The 17,211-nt window shown below is 41.9% G+C and overlaps 1 protein-coding gene across 4 annotated transcripts in view; it reads left to right on the top strand.

Annotated features, from left to right (window-relative positions):
• Positions 1–17,211, top strand: part of PCDH15 (protocadherin related 15) — a gene marked incomplete at its 3' end in the record, with an annotated part of 380,126 nt that overhangs the window by 292,745 nt on the left and 70,170 nt on the right. For all 4 annotated transcript variants that reach the window (XM_082002568.1, XM_082002565.1, XM_082002567.1 and 1 more), the window contains 2 exons: positions 9,707–9,816; positions 10,592–10,732. In XM_082002568.1, coding sequence (XP_081858694.1) covers positions 9,707–9,816; positions 10,592–10,732 — 251 coding nt within the window. The remainder of the gene's footprint in view (positions 1–9,706; positions 9,817–10,591; positions 10,733–17,211) is intronic.

Genomic DNA, 17,211 nt, shown 5'->3' with positions numbered 1-17,211 from the left:
AGCATCACAGCAGCCTGGGTGCAGCGCGCTTTAGGACGTTCCTCCTCCACGCAGTCACACCCCGTTAGAAGCAGAGCAGCGTCAGCCTGCAGGTCTGCATGATCTGGTCCAGCAGCTTGTGAAGATGCCACCCCAGGGGCTTGCAGGCCATTAGCATAGTTAATAAGGGCCAGGTGATCCATGCCTAGTCCTCCTTGCACAAGGCCATCTTCTGGGAACACCAGTACACTGCAACTCCCACAGCTCTCTCCAGCACGTCCTTGGGTGCCAGCCTAACTGCCTTCCCCACACTCGAGCTGGTACTGCAGGTACTCCTGCGCTCCTGGCCTGGATCTTCGTTCTGAAGCCGCAGAGTTTAACTGCATGCGCAGTGTGGATCCTTCTCTACTTGGATCCTTGTCTGTCCTTGTCATGGATATTAGATACGACTTTGAGAGAGCCGACAGCACCAGTGCCAGCTAAATAAAGGGTTTTCCGAACCGAGCATGTGCGTGTTCCACAAAAATGCAAAGTGGGGAGAGGCAAAAATCAAAAAGAATCAAAGTCCTATAACATGCAGACGTTTAATTGCAGATGGCTAGTCCACCTCTGAGCCCACTTGACCTTTTGCTGCCAGGGAAGGACGCTGCTGCTTCTCCCTTCGGGGTGGTTGGCAGTCGGTCGGATTTTGCTGGTTGTCCAAAGCACTTGTCAGCAGAGGGGGGCACAAGCGCCAAACCTGACGCGTGGGGCGGTTGTCAGCAGCGTGCGGAGCTGCCACTTCCACCCGCTGCGAGGGCCTGGGGGTGCTGGGCACAGCAAGGTGGTGAAGGAAGGGATGCTGGCACACGGCACGTGAGACACTCTGCATCGCTGCTCAAAACAGGCTGTGGCTGCACAGTTTATTAAGGTTTTTAATGCTGACTTAGATCTCATTCTGCTTAGTGCTGGCGAAACAAACAGCGACGTCTCTGGCAATAAATCACTTGCCTGGGAAAATCAAATTGGCTGTTTTGAGTGCTCCTTTCCCAGGTTATTATTTCTCTTGTCCTGACGGCTCCACCCAGATCACCTCTTGATTGAACTCCAGAGCAAGTAATTGATGCAGAAGTTTCCATTTCTTCCAAACAGGTAATGGCAGCACTTTCATTTCTTAATTAACAGAACATAATTAGTAGCGCTATGGAACAGTGAAGACCAGATGTGAAGTGAACCTCAGATGAATATAAAGAGTTTTTTTGGTTTTTTTTTTTTTAGCAAGCCTGCCCTCTTTATGAGTACGTTCTCATTTTTAAAAAAGTAAAAAGTTCAACAGGACTTGGGATCTTTTTCTTGTTTTGTTAATTAATAAATACCACATCCTCTGCAACTAGAAGGTCATTGCTAATAGCAATGTGCTGCTGTAGCAGGAAATGAAATGTTAACCAGAAGCAGCGTCCTTGGTTCCTAATTGTTGCTTGTGGGCACATTAAACAGGTGTTGCCATTCCATAGCAGAAAAAGGAAAATAATGCAAACTTTTAGCTTCTGTTAGTATTGCATTATAGGTCCCCAACCTGTTTGAAAAGATGTGTCCAGTCATCTGGTAATCTGAAGTTTGGTTCCAGTTTATGAGGAAATACGTGAAGTTTGCAAATTCGAGGTTATTATGTGTTGTAAATGCAGTGTGGCATTTTATTTCGGTACTAGCAATGACACTCTACTGTGAAAATATGTTCTGGTTAAAAAGTGAGATTTTGCGACATGTGGACCTCTCGCTCAGTAGAAGATACAATCTAATGTTTTCCACTTAATTAAATCCATCAATACTGTAGGCAGATATCATCTAAGCAAATAGCTATGTGTCATAGGATTTCACAAAACAAAATTATGGAGGCATATCTGGAGTCAGTTGGAAGTGTTATTCCAAGAGGCTTTTCCCAGTTCCCTGGTTTACTGCTGTTCAGTCAGTTAATTCTCACTGTGAAATAGGGAATGAGGAATCCTGCACAGAGGCGTTGAGGGTATGGGTAGCATTTGATGTTTGAAGTCTCTCTAATTTGGTGCCGCCTTCAAAAAAGTGCTGTTTGGCACAGAACAGCATCCACAATATTGTCAACATCTGAGGTCTCGTAGAAGCAACTGTGCTTTTCTTATCATGAGTATCCTACTAATTCAGTCATACTCCTTCACAACGCATGAGAGAAAAATATAACTATTAAGAGAAAAGAGTTACTGCAGGAGGGAAACAGGTTAATCTATACATGTCTTAAAAAATCAGGAGTGATAAGTTCTCTTCAGAAATGAGGACAGCAGCTGAGAATGCCCGTTGTTCAAACCAAGAGCAGGATGGGAAAAACCCCAAACCAGGTACGCCAGGGATTTGGAGGGGAAGGGAACATTTCTTGGATTGTAGGCAACAGCGAGGTTTCCAAAGCTCTTTTCTTACTGATGTACTTATTTGTCTCTGACATGTTGCTTTGAGAAGTAATTTGAGATGTCATAGCTTGTTTCCTGTAAGTAAAATGACATTATTCAAGGAATCAAGATGCTTTCCAAATGACACCGTGTGCTGAAGTAGCAGGATATAAGCTGCTGCCTTAGAAGTTGGTTTTTCATCAGACTGTTCATGACCTGTATTTCTTTAAGCCTCTGTTTACTTACGTTTTCGTTTTTCCTTCCTATTAGAGCTCACTGCCATTTTAAGTAGTGCTCAGCACTCAGTTAGAGGGTCATTTCTCCCTTCTTGTAACACGAGTGCACAGGGTTTTAGTTTTGTCCCTCAAAAGTATTTTGTTTAATGATGGTAGATTTAGAGTCATTCTTTCCCCAGGTCTTACCGCTGCTTCGCCCCCCTTTCCATAATGGAATCTACATTTTATGAATGAAAGACATGAAAAAGAGTGACATACCTTTAATAATACTGGCAACGTCTTTGACGCAGCATTTCGGGGGCCCGAGATAGTCATTTTCCTCAAACTGTCACTAGAGGAATGATGCATAGGGTCCAGCGTGCATGTTTAATTTGCCACACATGTCAGTGACAGCTTGGCTTGAGGAAAATATGTGTGATTTTGCCTTTGGAGTCAATGTTTCATGACAGTGTTCTCCTGATACTTATTTTTTTGTAATAAAAAATAAGAAAGCACACTGTGGTTATAAAAGTTATGAATTTAAATTATTTCTACGGCAGATACTGAAGCATGGTTTGCCATTGAAAAATTGGCGAGTAAGTTAACAGATGATCACGGTGTAGAAGGATCACCCTTTTTTTCCAGTTTTCCTTGTTTAAGTAGTGCTACATTGCATTTTATTAAAATCTTCTACTTTTTTACCAAATGAAAAGGAAACTCTAATTTTATGGTTGTTTTTTTTTTAATGAAATGTTATGGTGAAATGAATCTGGCTGCATGTTACCTGGTTATGCCAGAAGAGGTAAGCACAGGGCCCAGGTCCGTGCAGGGAATCTGCCTTGCTGTGCTTGGTGAGGATGAGGATCAGAGCTTTCAATGCTGTGTTGCAGTTTAATGAAAGGTAGAACTAAATCCCTCCGGGAATGTGAATGTGGAATAGAAATAATACACACCTCTAGTATTAAACCCTATCGGCTTTTGGCGGTGTACTATGAGAGCGCAAAGCCACGGCGTTATCCTTGGTCTTAGAGTTGATTCTATCGGTACCCTTCTGTCTGACCAATTCAAATATGTGAGTGTGTCCCACATTGTGCTTGATGGGATTTTTTTTTTTCCTTTTTTTGCTTCTATAGTAGTCCTGACAGAAATTTTCATGTCTTCATGTCCTTAGTTTTAATTTAGGAAGATTGGTGGGATAACACAAACGCATTATGCCTGATGACAGATAGTTCACGGGAACAAAATTAGACATTTGGTTTAAAAAATAATAGGTTATGACAGGGGTTCACTGTAACAATGTCCAGACTCCCTTCTCATCTGTATTAGAGATAAATACGATGAAAAGGTCAGAATGTCCTGAACCGATTTGAGAATTGAGACAGAAAGTGAGGATATTAAGTACAGTAAGGAATACTTGATCCTTTTCAGGACATTTTGAAGATAAACTGCTTGAAAAATACATCTAATTAAGAAGAAAATACTCTTTTCCAGAAAAAAAAAAAAAAAATCACTGTCTCTGGGAAATTGTTCACATTGTTACAGGTGCACATACTGGAAAGTGAAAATTTGAGAAATGGATCAATTCTTGTTCTAAAATTGTGGCCAGGTCCTTCTTTTTCTAAGCAAGGACAGGAAGCCAAGAGAGTCTCAATGGGTTGGTGAAAGGCTTAAAAGAGCTGCTGTCATGATGTTTACTTCTTGCTTTCTTGTTTCTTTACTTTTTGTTTCACTACACGAGTTAGAAACTTGTATATTTCTTTCACAATTTTTAGAACTCAGCTGAATAGCCAGATCAGTTTAAGTGTTTCTCTTTGTAGAGCTGTTATTAGCCATTTTAGTTATCATATAACTTCACTGTTAGCTCACCTCGTTTTAGACACTAGTGCTGTGTCTACACGTGACTTTAGTCTAGAAAAATACATAAATTCAGTTGTTTTTAATGGCTGACATAGCTTCTCTTTAATGCAAAGCATCAGACAGACAAAAAGCCAAATGGACTTACTTCCCACCAGGAGCTGGATGAAAAGAGTCTGCGCAGGAATGGGTGCGCTGCTCAGAAACATGTTTCAGGTAGAAGAGGGTGTAATAACTTCAGGAAAAATGCTCCTGAGAGTTAAATGTAGCTAAGGCCAAAACACTTTATAAAGCTGTAATGTGAGGGAAGGCAGGGAGACGATTTTACCAGGAGAGGTCCAAATGGCATGTTAATCAAATTGAGCCAAGAATCTTAGCAATGTAATTAAGCAAAAAGAAAGAACTATTTAAGTTCAGAGGTATGCTTATGAACTAAAATATAACCCACAAAATAAAGTCAACTGAAGTGTCTAATACGAAGTACATATACATCACATTATTAAACTTCAGTACTAAACCAATTTTCCAATTTATTATTGGGTTTGCTGGTTTTAAATTTAATTTTTGATTAAATCTCCTGTTCATGCTTTTGGAGATAGAAAAGTTTCATGATGAATTTAAAGCATATTGGATATCAGGCATTTGAAAAGCGAATGAGAGTCCAATGTGTTTAGCAAACGGAAAAAAGTAGCAGAAAAGAAGACGGGAAAAGTTAAAATTTTACTTTGGACATTAAAGATAGTTATGCCCTGCAATGTATTTGGCATATATTTCCCCCTCTGATCAAGATATGGGGAATTGAGATATGGCTAACTAAAAGTTGCTATTCTTTTACAATTTGTTTCCTTTTTCAGTGGTTTTGTATATAAATAATGACTTTATATTAATGCTGTTGTTCTTCTAGTTTGGGTTTGCTTTTTTTTGTGAGGGGCAAATGCAATTTTTGGCACAGATTCATGCTGAAGCAGTAAGCAATGCAATAGAGGCCTCAAAGAAATACAGGCAACTCTTAAACTTGTTCAGGTATACCTAAATCAGAAGAGCAGGACAGAAGGCTCATTACCGAACATCTATTTTGTCAATTTTAAATTACTTTGTTCTTCCCAAATCCGAGGCCATCAGATCCCAATCTTATCTCAGCATGGCACAAAGCGATTGAGGCTTCTCCTTTTTTACACTTTGCTGCCTTCGTGCCCTCTTTTCCCACACGGCTTTTCAGGAAAGGTTTGGGCAGGTTGGGTGGTGTCACGCAGAGCCTGGGGATCCTCCTGGGTTTCTGCTGTGCTGCGGTGATGGGGTCCCTCCTGGTATCCATCCCATCCTGAATCCTAACAAGATACCATTTACGACTTCTGTGAAAGCGTTGAACACCAACCAACTTCAATTGCACATCGCTGTGACGGTTACAGAAAGACACCATGTGAATGAACAAAACATTGGTATAGAAATACATTTATTTTGCTGTGGTCAAAAAGGTGCTTGTGCAAAGGACAGCGTTCGGAGGGAAAGATTAAGATTATGGGTAGCCTGAGTTGCAGCTGAGCTGGCTAAAGCGCGTGTTAATGGCTCTTTATTCCATTTCACCCTAATATTTATGGGGTGCAAGTGGATCATCACGTTAATGCAGGGGGCTTTCTCACATTCGGTGGCGGTACGTATGTGCGTACCCATGCGTGCCAGTATTGGGGGGGAATATTAGGAATCACGTATTTGACAAGGTATTTTCTTCAGAAGCTCCGAAAGTAAGCATTTCATTTAAAGTATTTTCAGATAAGTCAGCGCTGGACTGGAAGGCAGTGGCGTGCCAGTCCCACGCAGGTGACGGTGGCAGAAACGTCCTGCGGGTGCGGTCGGAGCCTGTGGCTGGCAGGGTAGTGACTGTACTGGCAGCTGCCCTCGGAGGCTCGGTAAGGTGTCGCAAACGTTGTCAGACAAAAATACCTTCAGACGCTCTGAATCCGAATTGTGGGTTGAAGTCCCAGCAGTACCCTTCCCTGGCACTACGCTGTCGTTTTCTAAGCCGCCTCTGGGTGGCTGGGACTGCTTTGCTTGTGTCACGTCGTCTCACAAAAGTAACCGGCCTTTATCATCCAGTAATGCAAAACTATTGCATAAAAATGCCCTTGCCTGTCCCCTAAAATGGCCTCAAATAGTATGTCTACCACTTACCCCAAAAAGCCCACTGTTGTACATCTTAATCATCCCAAAATTGGAAAATAATGAACTTATTCCTAAAGAAAGCTTATTAGAGCTTGTAGCACAGGATAAAGAACAGTGTGTCGTCAGCTGAATACCTTTGTCTTTTGCCCGCTCACTTCTCTACAACTCAGCAAAGTGATCTTAAGAGACCAGCTGTATGTTTTAATTCAGCTGATGCATTGCTCACGCTGAACCTGATCACCTTAGTTAAATCAGGGGAAGGAAATCAATACAATTACTGTGGCGGTTGTCTGCCCGCTCCCTCTATAGCCCCTCCTAGCAAACACAAAAGCCGCTTGCTAATTGATACTGATTTATCAATTCGTTGAATTCAGCTGTGTCAGAGGGGACGTTACGAGGCCATTGCCATTAAAAGACTATACCGAAAGTGTGCTTCAGGTGACATGTGCGTTTTGCGTATACGCAGGCATGAGGTTTTTTGTTCAAATTATGTGCCTTCAGGAGAAAAACAAAACAAAGCAATACATAATGCAACGTAAAAAGGATCTTTATTTTCCTTGCTGGCCTGCATCTCTGACCTCATCAAAAGAGCTACAGCTTGAAATGCTTGCAGATTTGACAGACTTTTTTTCCCATCTCCAGCATTAACCTTGGCATTTGTAAAATGCACATTAATAAGCATTTTATAGCGCTAGTTTTGCAGCTTAATAAATCAGGTCGCAATAATGAATTTTATTTCTACTGCTGATAGCACGCTTGAGGCAGAAGGGTGGGAGCCAGAGTGATCTGCTCTGTGCATGTGTGTTTGAGTAAAAGTGAGCTTACCATCATCTTTTTCTGCAAAAAAATCGGGAGGTCAGCATTTCAGTGCAGTCACTAGTGCATGATCCAGTGTGGCTCAGCCTGGAACAGTATTTTCGCCCCATTATTTGAACAGTGGGAAGGGCTAAGGATGCTCAGAAGAACTGATACCTCACCAAGCTAAGTGAGATACAGTGTTTTAGTTTCAGGCAGACTGGGCCTGCCACAGGAACCAAGTAAAATTTTATTTTATAAATATTTTTAAAAATATTAAATAAAATATTATTTTAAATTGCAAAACAAGTAACTAAAGCAACGGACGATGCTACAAGAAGGGAAGGAAGAGTGCATCTTTGCCCGATGGGCCATGGATACGGTTTGCCTTTGGCATCTTTTTTACAGGTGGTGTAACCTGGAGCTTGAGCATTCAAGCCAGCACCACAGTGCCATGAATTGGATTAAGCTGAGCACAAGAACTCGGGAAGAGCATGAGAAGTATAACCCCTAGGGCAAAGTAAGGGAGTAGTCAGAGAATCTAGGATCGGGGTGAAGGCAGCCTGAATAGCAACTTGAGGGAAGAGGCAGAAGTGTAGGTGAACTTCTGAGCAACGTTCAAGTAGGCAGAAGGTGGTTGCTGCAGAAAGCCGCAAAACAGGAAGACAAGCACACCATCTCCAGGGCGAGAGGTCGTGTAACAGGCATCGTCACCCAAACTACCCAGGTCTCTTTTTTTTGTTTGTTTTTAAACAATAATTAATAATTCACCCGCTGAAATTTTTTAACTTCGTTCTGTATATTCAGTGTCATTATCTAGAACTTTTTCTAGGGTGTTCAAACAAATATTCATTCCAAAGAAAATGTTTGTAAGACACAGATCAAGGGGAGATTGTTGGTCTCTTGGTGCGTGTTGGCAACGGTTTGGGTTCAATAGGATTGCAACCCGGGGTTCTAGCTTTCTGCGCTTGGAATGGGAAAACATGGTGTGGGGTAGAATATCTGAAAAATACATAGAGGATGAAAGAGGAGAGTCATAGAGGATGAAAGAGGAAAATCATAAAATATTCTCTGAAACAAACGCAGGTGTAGATTCTGTCTAGAATTTTGAAGATCAGTGCGCAACTGAAATACTCCTTAAAGTCTACTCCTGGTTTAGGAGCCTGTCTCAACATATCCTTATCTGTCTTTCAGTTTGTTATATACCGAATGAGTGTAATTTTTTTAAACAGTAAATATCTGGATAATCTTTAATAAAGATGCAGCTGCATTTAGGGATGAGTGCAAACATTTCCTTTCAAATTTATTTGTTCACTAGCATGAATAGTTTTAAGCATGAATTCACCCTTTACTTGCTCTGATGAAAATCTGAACATTTGGTTTGAGTAGCTCAAGAGTCTCACTTCTCCGTGTTGAAATTGTTTAGATTGAGGTTTTAAATACATTAGCACAGAGTCTTTGTTAATTCTGAAGTAGTTACTGTTTCCTTGAGAAACAGCATCTCGAAATGTTACTCCTCACATTTTCCAAGGAGATAGCGTTTGAACAATAGGAAAGAGTGAAATAATTCTTTGTTGCATTTCAGGAGGAAGCTCATTCTTTATACATGAGGAACCTATGCTGAATACAAGATGCTCGGTTTTCAGCGCTTGTAGGGTATGAAGAACATGAGATTCCGATTTGTTAGTGGTGTAATGTTTGTTTTGTTCTTTACATGAATTGGTGCTCTGCGATTCAGAAGCATTTACCGAATGCTTAAAAGATGTGTATGTGTAGTCGGGTCGCAGTTGATTTCCTGAAAAGCATCTTGGCTTTTAGTACCAAAATGGGTTGGCAGGAAAGTTTTTGGATCTTTCTGAAGAGTAGAAATTCCTGTGGAGGTGGCTTTGAAGTGCTCACTGTTTAAATGATAGAGGTTTACCCATGAATCAGTTTTCCTGCTTGCGTTTCTGATAGATTACTGAGTGCTCTTAGCGGAGGTGAGTATTATAAACGATCTATTATGTTCTAAATTTTAGTTGCAGTTTATCAGTCTCTGGTGGTTCTTGCGTTTCTGTTATTTTCTACTCATTATTCCCTGCTTTTCCGTTTCTCATATCAAAGAACCGTTATCTTTTTATATTGTCACCTCTTGTCAGTTAGACTAATTAGGGGGTTTTGCATTTTAATATGTCTTTCTGTAATAACAGATCATCTTGCTTTGGCAGCCTAATAGATGGATGAAACTACTAACCTGAGGAATGAGTTTCAGTAATGTGCTTTCAGGCAATTGGAAGATAACAGAAATACTTCTGTTCAATTCTGCAGACCCCCGCCGCTGAGTGAAAGTGCACCAAAAGGAACTGTGGTCACAGTTGTTACGGCGGCCGCCTTGAACCAGACAATTGTATATTCAATTGTTTCAGGAAATGAAGAGGGTAAGTACTAATATTTTGGTCTTAGTGGTTATGCTGAGCCTAGTGCGTGCATCAGAAGTCTTCAAGAAACAGTGATTAGAAATAAAGATGCTGAAGTGAAATCCCACCTGATCTGTACAAGCAGGAGGGACCGCCATTATCAAGCCTTTAGAAATCAGCGAAAGATCAGATTAGTTAGCAGAATTACAATCAAAATTAAAACACAATGACATTCGCACTCGTGTGAAAATTCACATTGGTGCCACATGCTGTGAATCCATGGCATACTGAAATAAGGATATAAATATAGCTTTGATCACCTTGTACTTCTTGCTTAGAAGTCCGTTTTAAGACATTATAGATTTTGCCATGCTATAGCCACAAGTATTAGGTTAGAGCCTGTATTTAAACAAAACGTCGTTCCTACATTTGTGTCCTTATCGGATACTCGCTATGATTCACCTTGAAATCTCTAAGCAAAATTATGCTGAATTGTTTGGGGAAATGTTGCCCATCCCATCCTCCTCTGTGAGAGTGGGTTCTTTGTCTTGTCAGCTCTTGCCAGCATGTCCTCAAGTTGGTTATTCCAGTACCTGGTCAGATTCAGCCGCTGTGCTCCTCTGAAGGCAGCCTCAAGGAGGAGTTACATGGGATTTTAGAGGCCTTGAGGGAGGGATGGGAACCAATTTCTGAAGGCAGTGTAAGAGAATAATGTCATCCACCAAAGTAGAAGCATTTAAGCATTAAAACAGAGTGTTTGTGCATCGTCGTTACTTCTGTTTTTGCTGGATTTCAGATGTGTTTGCTATTAACAACAGAACAGGCGTGATCTCAGTTAAAAAGTCTCTGGATTATGAAAGCGTGAAAAGTTACGAGCTTCGAGTCCAAGCAGACTCCTTACAAGTGGTACGATCCAACCTGCGTGTCCCTTCCAAAAGTAAGTTTAAAAATCCTTAGGTTTCAATCTCTCTTTAATATACATATGTACTGTTATTTTTTTAGGATATTGGTAACTGCAGTCTAGCTAGCGACCTCGTTTTGTGACCAGAAATACAATGCTGGTGATGGTATGTGAGCAGCAGAGAGTGCATTTGTGGATCGCTATGCTTGCCTTGCATACGTGGAGCTGATCAGTCTTGAGCTAAATCCTCACAAATCATGTCGATGTTACACATTTGTAGGTCTCACCGATACCAACAAAAGTCATGTTTATATATAATCAGAGTGTTGATGGCACGAATCGAACATTTCCACTGTAATTGGAGCTTTTTGTGATGGAATGTCACAGTTACTTTTCTGAAAACACGTTGCACAGCCCAAATACAGACTTCCTTTCCTGCTGGGCTGGTGACATCGCAGCGAATGTTGGGATGCTCCCGAGAGGAATGAGGAACAGATACACAGCGAGGGTGACAGGGAGAAAAAGACTCCTTCAGCACGCCTGAGGGTCTGCGAGGAGTTCATTGCAACCCTGACTGAGAGCAAACTGGAGGCAAGGACCTGCTGTGACAAAGACAAGAAGGTTGTTTGCAGCATCTCTAGGCAGGAAGGAGTTCATTTACAAACGGATTTGCTTTGGCTCTGTCTCATGGTGAGGGTGTGCTTTTTCACTTTTATGGTTTGTATTATCCTCCCTGTAAGGAAAAGGTCTGGCAAGTCTGGCTTTCCAGCATCTGGCTCACTTAGTGTCCTGTCCCATCCTATACAACTTCCTGTTTAAGACACAGCTGGGCCCTTGCCAAAACAAACAAATCTTGTACCAAAAAGTGTTTTAGTACACGTTTTTACACAGACTGTGTTTGTTGTCTCAATTTTTTTTCCCTGTACTTTTGGTCTCTGTGAGTCTGTTTTTCCCTGCTGTGGCTAGGGAGCATCATGGATGCAATGCAAGTAAGCCCAGGGCGGTGGACTGTTGCACTGAGAAAAGGGCAGTGAGGAATTGTACATTTGTTTAAAGGCTATGAAAATACTACCTTTTTTCATTTCAAATTGAATGTAAGATTCTTTCGAGTTACTTGTTGGGCAGTCACAGTTGTTGCAGTATGAGCTGTAGGCCAGATCTGTCGCAGGTGGCTGGAACATTTTTCTCCTCTGCAATTCCACCAGTGTTAATCACAGAGCAGATCTTCAGCACTGTAAAAAAGCAGGCTCATCTTGACCAAAAACAGCCCGATGAATGAACACGTTGAGCGAAAAACTTCAGCCTCTTTCACTTATAAATGTCTGCCCTCGTGTGAGCTGAGGGACCCCTTGGAGGCCAGGCTTTGGGTACCTGCTGCTTACTATGTGTGTGTAAAATTTGTTCAAAAAGGGACGTCGCGTTGGTAGTTTGAAACCATGAAATACAAATGGTGTTCAAATTTACTTCAGACTTCTGTTTTATGCGGATAGCCATTATTCAGTTTCTTGTCAATCAAGGGAGATGAGCAGGGGGAGATACCATAAACAAAATGCTAGTACCAGACTGTTCCTAAACATCAGTGAGATTTGGGCACTTAATCAAAGTGTGTACATAATAAAACCTTCTTACAATTTTTGGAAGCCCCCAGTGATATAATGAGCAATTGTAGCTCAGCTGCATCTTTTAAAGCATTACTGGCAGTATGGTGCTGTAGGGATTGTGCCGCCACGGACTTTGTTTTGATCTCTGTTCCCAAGGAGGTCTGCATGGCAAGCCAGGGGTAAAGAAACACCCACTGGTCATTCATCTGTCACTAATGTTAGACTGTCACCTTTCCACCTGCCCTGAGTAAGAGCTAATTCATTGTGCCTCTGTCCAGGCACGGGGAACACTGGGAAATTAGCACTCGGAGCACAGTGTGATCCCTTTTTTTCCCTCGCTGCAGGGAGAAGTGATCTGTGTCAGCTTTTTTGCTTTTGCTAGTTACTCTGGGCTCTTTGGCTGGCGTGTTGGCAGACAGAGAGCCGAAGTGCCATCCCTTTATTGCCAAAGGTGACGAAGTTGTTCCATGACAGACAGAGTCTTTCCCACCATGCAGGTTGTGATCCACAGAGTTAATAGTCTGAGGGTTACAAAGGAAGGGCCACACTTAACTAACTGGGCTGATTCTGCTGTCCTTTTTCTATAATTACTCTTCTACTTATTATTCTGATGGATACAATGATAGCCATGAATATTACAAAACCCATCTCTGATTTATTTCCCTGCCAGTTTGGTGCATATGCTGAAGAGTATTGTATGTAGATTAGAGATTTTTCAGGATAGTAATTTAAACAAGGTACAAGTCTGTTTCTTTTGTATGTGTGTGTATATATACACACTACTGTATATATACATACTACTGTAGAACCTGCATGCGATACTGAAATTGGTACTTTATGAAATTTTTTTTACAGATTTTTGAAGTTCTTAAAGATATTAGGCGTAATGGACTTAAGTATTTGGGAACATGCCTTAAAAAGGGGTGGTAGACTATAGCCTGAGACATTGTACAGGGCGTGGTAGTGAAAATACATTCATCAGGCTTTGCAGCACTACCCACGTAATCAGCAGCAGATTTTTGGAAACTGAGCATGTTTTGTCATGGATATTTCTTCTTCCTTAAGAAAGAATTGAGCGTGTTTGTGGTGTCACACGCAGGGATTATTCAGTGGTCGGAAATGGAATTGTATTAACAGCAATGTAAGGTTCTGCGTGCTGTTACAGCCACCATCAATGATGTATCTGGAGAGGGAGAGAAAGAGAGAGCTAGTGCCAGCTGACTGCATTTCTTTGTGTCTTGGAGAGGTCCAGTTAAGGTTGTAATCTGTAAAATGCGGCCAGGCCATACACAGTGAGGACATAAGGCTTGTGTACAGCTTTTTTCAAATCTTTCTTCGACACGGGTGACAGACGAGGGAGTCAGCAGGTCCCAGCAGAGGTCTTTGGGCAGACTTCAGCGGTCAGGGAAGCAGTGGCCTCTGTATCCCTCTTCCACCTCATAGTCTGCACTAGAGCAGTTCTGCCGACTGGGCAGCCGTTTTAAAAAAGTGATAGCGGAATTATTTTATTCAGAGATACTTGATAGTGACTGGAGTTTGAATTTGGTCCAGTTTAAATGAAGACATGCACTTGCTGTATGTGTTTGGAAATCGAGGCGTATACAGCATGTGCTGGATGGATAGCTGAAGAGTTTGGTAGATGTATATTTTTAAAATACTTTACAAGTATCTGGCTAACAAAATCACTTATGTCTTTGTAATGGAGATTCCTTGACCTCTAGGTTTGATTCCTACATTTGTATGCTGTGTGTCTTTCCATTTTCTCAGCACCTTTTTCTTTCTTGATGAGTTTTAACCAGGTTAAATACTCCTTCAGAGTTTCAGGGCACTGAATTGATGAACTACAGTGGAAGGAGATGAGACGGAATTAATGCACCACTGTGGACTTTGATGACATTGAAATGATGAACCACTTTGGAGATAGGTGACTTTGAATGCACTTCTCTAGAATTATGTGACACTGAATTAATACACCGCTCTGACATTCAATGGCAATGAATTGCTGCCAGTTCCGGTGTTAGATACCACTGAATCGGTGAACCGTTCTAGAATTTGTTGGCAGCAAATTGATGACCTACTGTGGAGCTGCAATGATGAGCCCTTCTGGAGCTAGATAACACAGCACTGACGAACTGCTCAGCCACAGAACAGTGCTGAATTTAACAAAATGCAGACGCTAGGTACCAGATTGTTTTTAACTGGATGGTATCATAGAAGATAATTACATAGAAGTAGGAGTTTGAGTTTTCATCTGTGCAGTGGAAAAGTGGATCATACTGCATTAAGTGTAACTGAGCTTAGCATTCGGTGATAGTGCCAACTGATAGCGTGCTAATAACTGAATAAATAAATGAGAGAAAGTAAATTGAGATGTTCTTTGGAGTATGAGAACATAAAATTGGTGACTTAAACTGGGTTTTTAAAGTATGATGTTAAATCATGCAAAATCAAACTCTTACTTGCAGCGGAATCGAACTCTGTGAGTGAGTTACTTAAACTGAAACTTGATAATATGAAATTGCAGTGCATTTTTACTTCATTTGAGTGAAAGAAGAGTTAGGTTTTCTGACGATAGTGAATTTAAAAGGTTGGAATTCTGGCTTGAGGTATCAGCAACTGGTGATGCTGAGCCCTGAAAAACTTTTGGTATTAATAGATTTCTCCAATTCCGTTAAATTTAGCAGCCTGGGTTTTTTTCTGCCTGCTTTTTGCTTCTTAAATTGTCTATCACAATAGAACATAGTCTAGTGGTATACTGTAGGTCAAATTAGGATTGTGATTATCAGCTTCCAAATAGCAGCTTTCAGTTCTCCTTCAATGGATAAGGTAAAAAAAAACCAAGAAAAACTGATATATATCACAAACTTGTGTGTGGCAGGATGTGTTCTGCAATTGGAAGGTGCTGCTCTGTAATCTGTCACTGAGCGAGCAGCTCCTTCCTCCCAGAAAGGAGTGAATTAGTGAGCTGAAGGGAACGTATCAGTACAGTTAATCTTTTACTAAACCAGAAGTATTTCTTGCACAAGAACAGGAAAAACATCATCTTTTACCTTGTTTGAACGCTGTCAGCTCTTCACAAAGTTTTCATCAGCAGCTCGCTGTCTTGCAGTTTGATACCTAAGAAAATGCAATCAGAGCAATAACCCTGTGGCAAGGAAGGAAGGGGCAGGAGGAAGCAGAGGGCTTTACGGGAACCCGTGGGAGCAGCGAAGAGAAAGTGCTGCCTAAATACAGTGAGAAAGAACAGTGGAGCGGTATAGACAAGAAGGGGAGAAGAGCAGGGTTTACCACCGAAGTAAACGTGGTCCCAGTTTTAAGAATCAAAGCGTTAGTGGCCACATGGTCCCTGTGCCAGACAGATGAAACGCGTGCTGTGGTGGCAGACACCAGGGCTTCCCACTTCGATCAGCAGAGAAGGGTGTATTTACAAGAGAGCCAGAATATGTTTGCTTTTGAACACCACGGACATAAGGGCCCTCCAAATTCCTCCGAGTACAGAAGTAGAGGAGTCAGTCTCCTGTTTTTCAGCGTTGGCGGTTTCCAGGATCTGAGAAGAGCGCACCTTTTCATTCCCCAACTCCATGCGTATGACCCTTTCAGCCTGCCACCGCGCCCTCGCCCACTGAACTGCTGCCGACGGCAGTTGTTGTTTGCTGTCTTATCTTGACTTACCGTTGCCGTCTGTGCGTAGCTTCGCCTGTCCGCCGTGGCTGCTCAGCAAGGTAGCCTCTAGGCTCTTCGGTGTCTGTCTGCAAACGGACATGGATGCAAACAGATTGTTCAAAAATTAAACCTTACAGGTGAAGGTGTTACCAGTTGGCACTCTGCCGCGTGAAAGGTTTGTCTTGATTAGAAGTTACCTGTGTTAACAGCTTCTTGCTCAATCAGTTGTTGAGAGGGAGGCCAGAGGGAATATTTTTGACTGCAGGTTGCTCTGCTGTAGATTTTGTCTTGTTTTGATTGTCTCTAAGACTGACTGTGAGGCATCTCTGCCTCCCAAGTCAGTCATGTTCTCGTGGCAGGTGTGAAAAGGGCAGTTTCTTGTGTCACAGACTTGTAAATGCAGTGGAACTCTCCCCTACATCCCTGATCTTGTCACCTGCACCTTCATTACGAAACTTCTGGCGTCACTCATAATCCCACTGTCATGTCTCCCACACCTCTTTCTGGTTTTCGCTTGCACTCTTGCTGACTTGATTGGCTCCAGTTAAAGAGTAGGGAAAGGAAGAGCAGCAAGCACGTATCTCGCATTCCTAGAGGTGCAAGAATAATGCCAGAACCACGTGGTGGTTTTGCTCTCTTTAAAGAGGTCTCAAAAAGAAACGAAAAGCACAGGAAACAATTTATTATCTTTTGCAGTTGTGCTTGCACCGTCTTGATAAATAGATTTCCTTTGTGGAAACTGCAAGTGCCCTCTTGGTGTCTGCACACGGGCTGGCACGGGTGAGTGCTAAAACAAGATATCCCTCCAAACTCTTACGGGTGCTGCAGAATTCAAAGTAGCATGAATTTTTATTAAAAATCAACTTAGAAGTGGAATTCAACAAGCAAGAGGCAAGGTGTTAGACCAGCTGGGAGGGAAACACACTTTCTGCATTCTTTCGTTTCAGTCAGGTGTGCTAAATATTACATCCATTGCCGGGTGCGAATATGCGATCATGGTAGAGATGTTTTGTATTTTGGTATGGAAAGATTTTTAAGCAAACACGCACCTTTCAATTTATTATTTACACCTTTTATTCATCCGGTTAGCACCCTTTTTCCCCTTTGGCACAGCTCCAAGCAAGAAGTGGTGCATACCGATTCCGCAGACGGATGCAGAGGCGCTGCCCTGGGGAGGGTCATTTCTGTTGTCAGGTTGCTGCTGTAATCCCAGCTGTGAGGCAGGTCTGTTCTGTGGGTGTTGGAGGGAAA

The sequence above is a fragment of the Phaethon aethereus genome (genome assembly GCF_964289735.1).
Source record: "Phaethon aethereus genome assembly, chromosome: 7".
NCBI classification, from domain to species: Eukaryota; Metazoa; Chordata; class Aves; order Phaethontiformes; family Phaethontidae; genus Phaethon; species Phaethon aethereus.
Note: the sequence above shows the minus strand (reverse complement) of the source record. Positions and strands in the feature narration are given on the sequence as shown.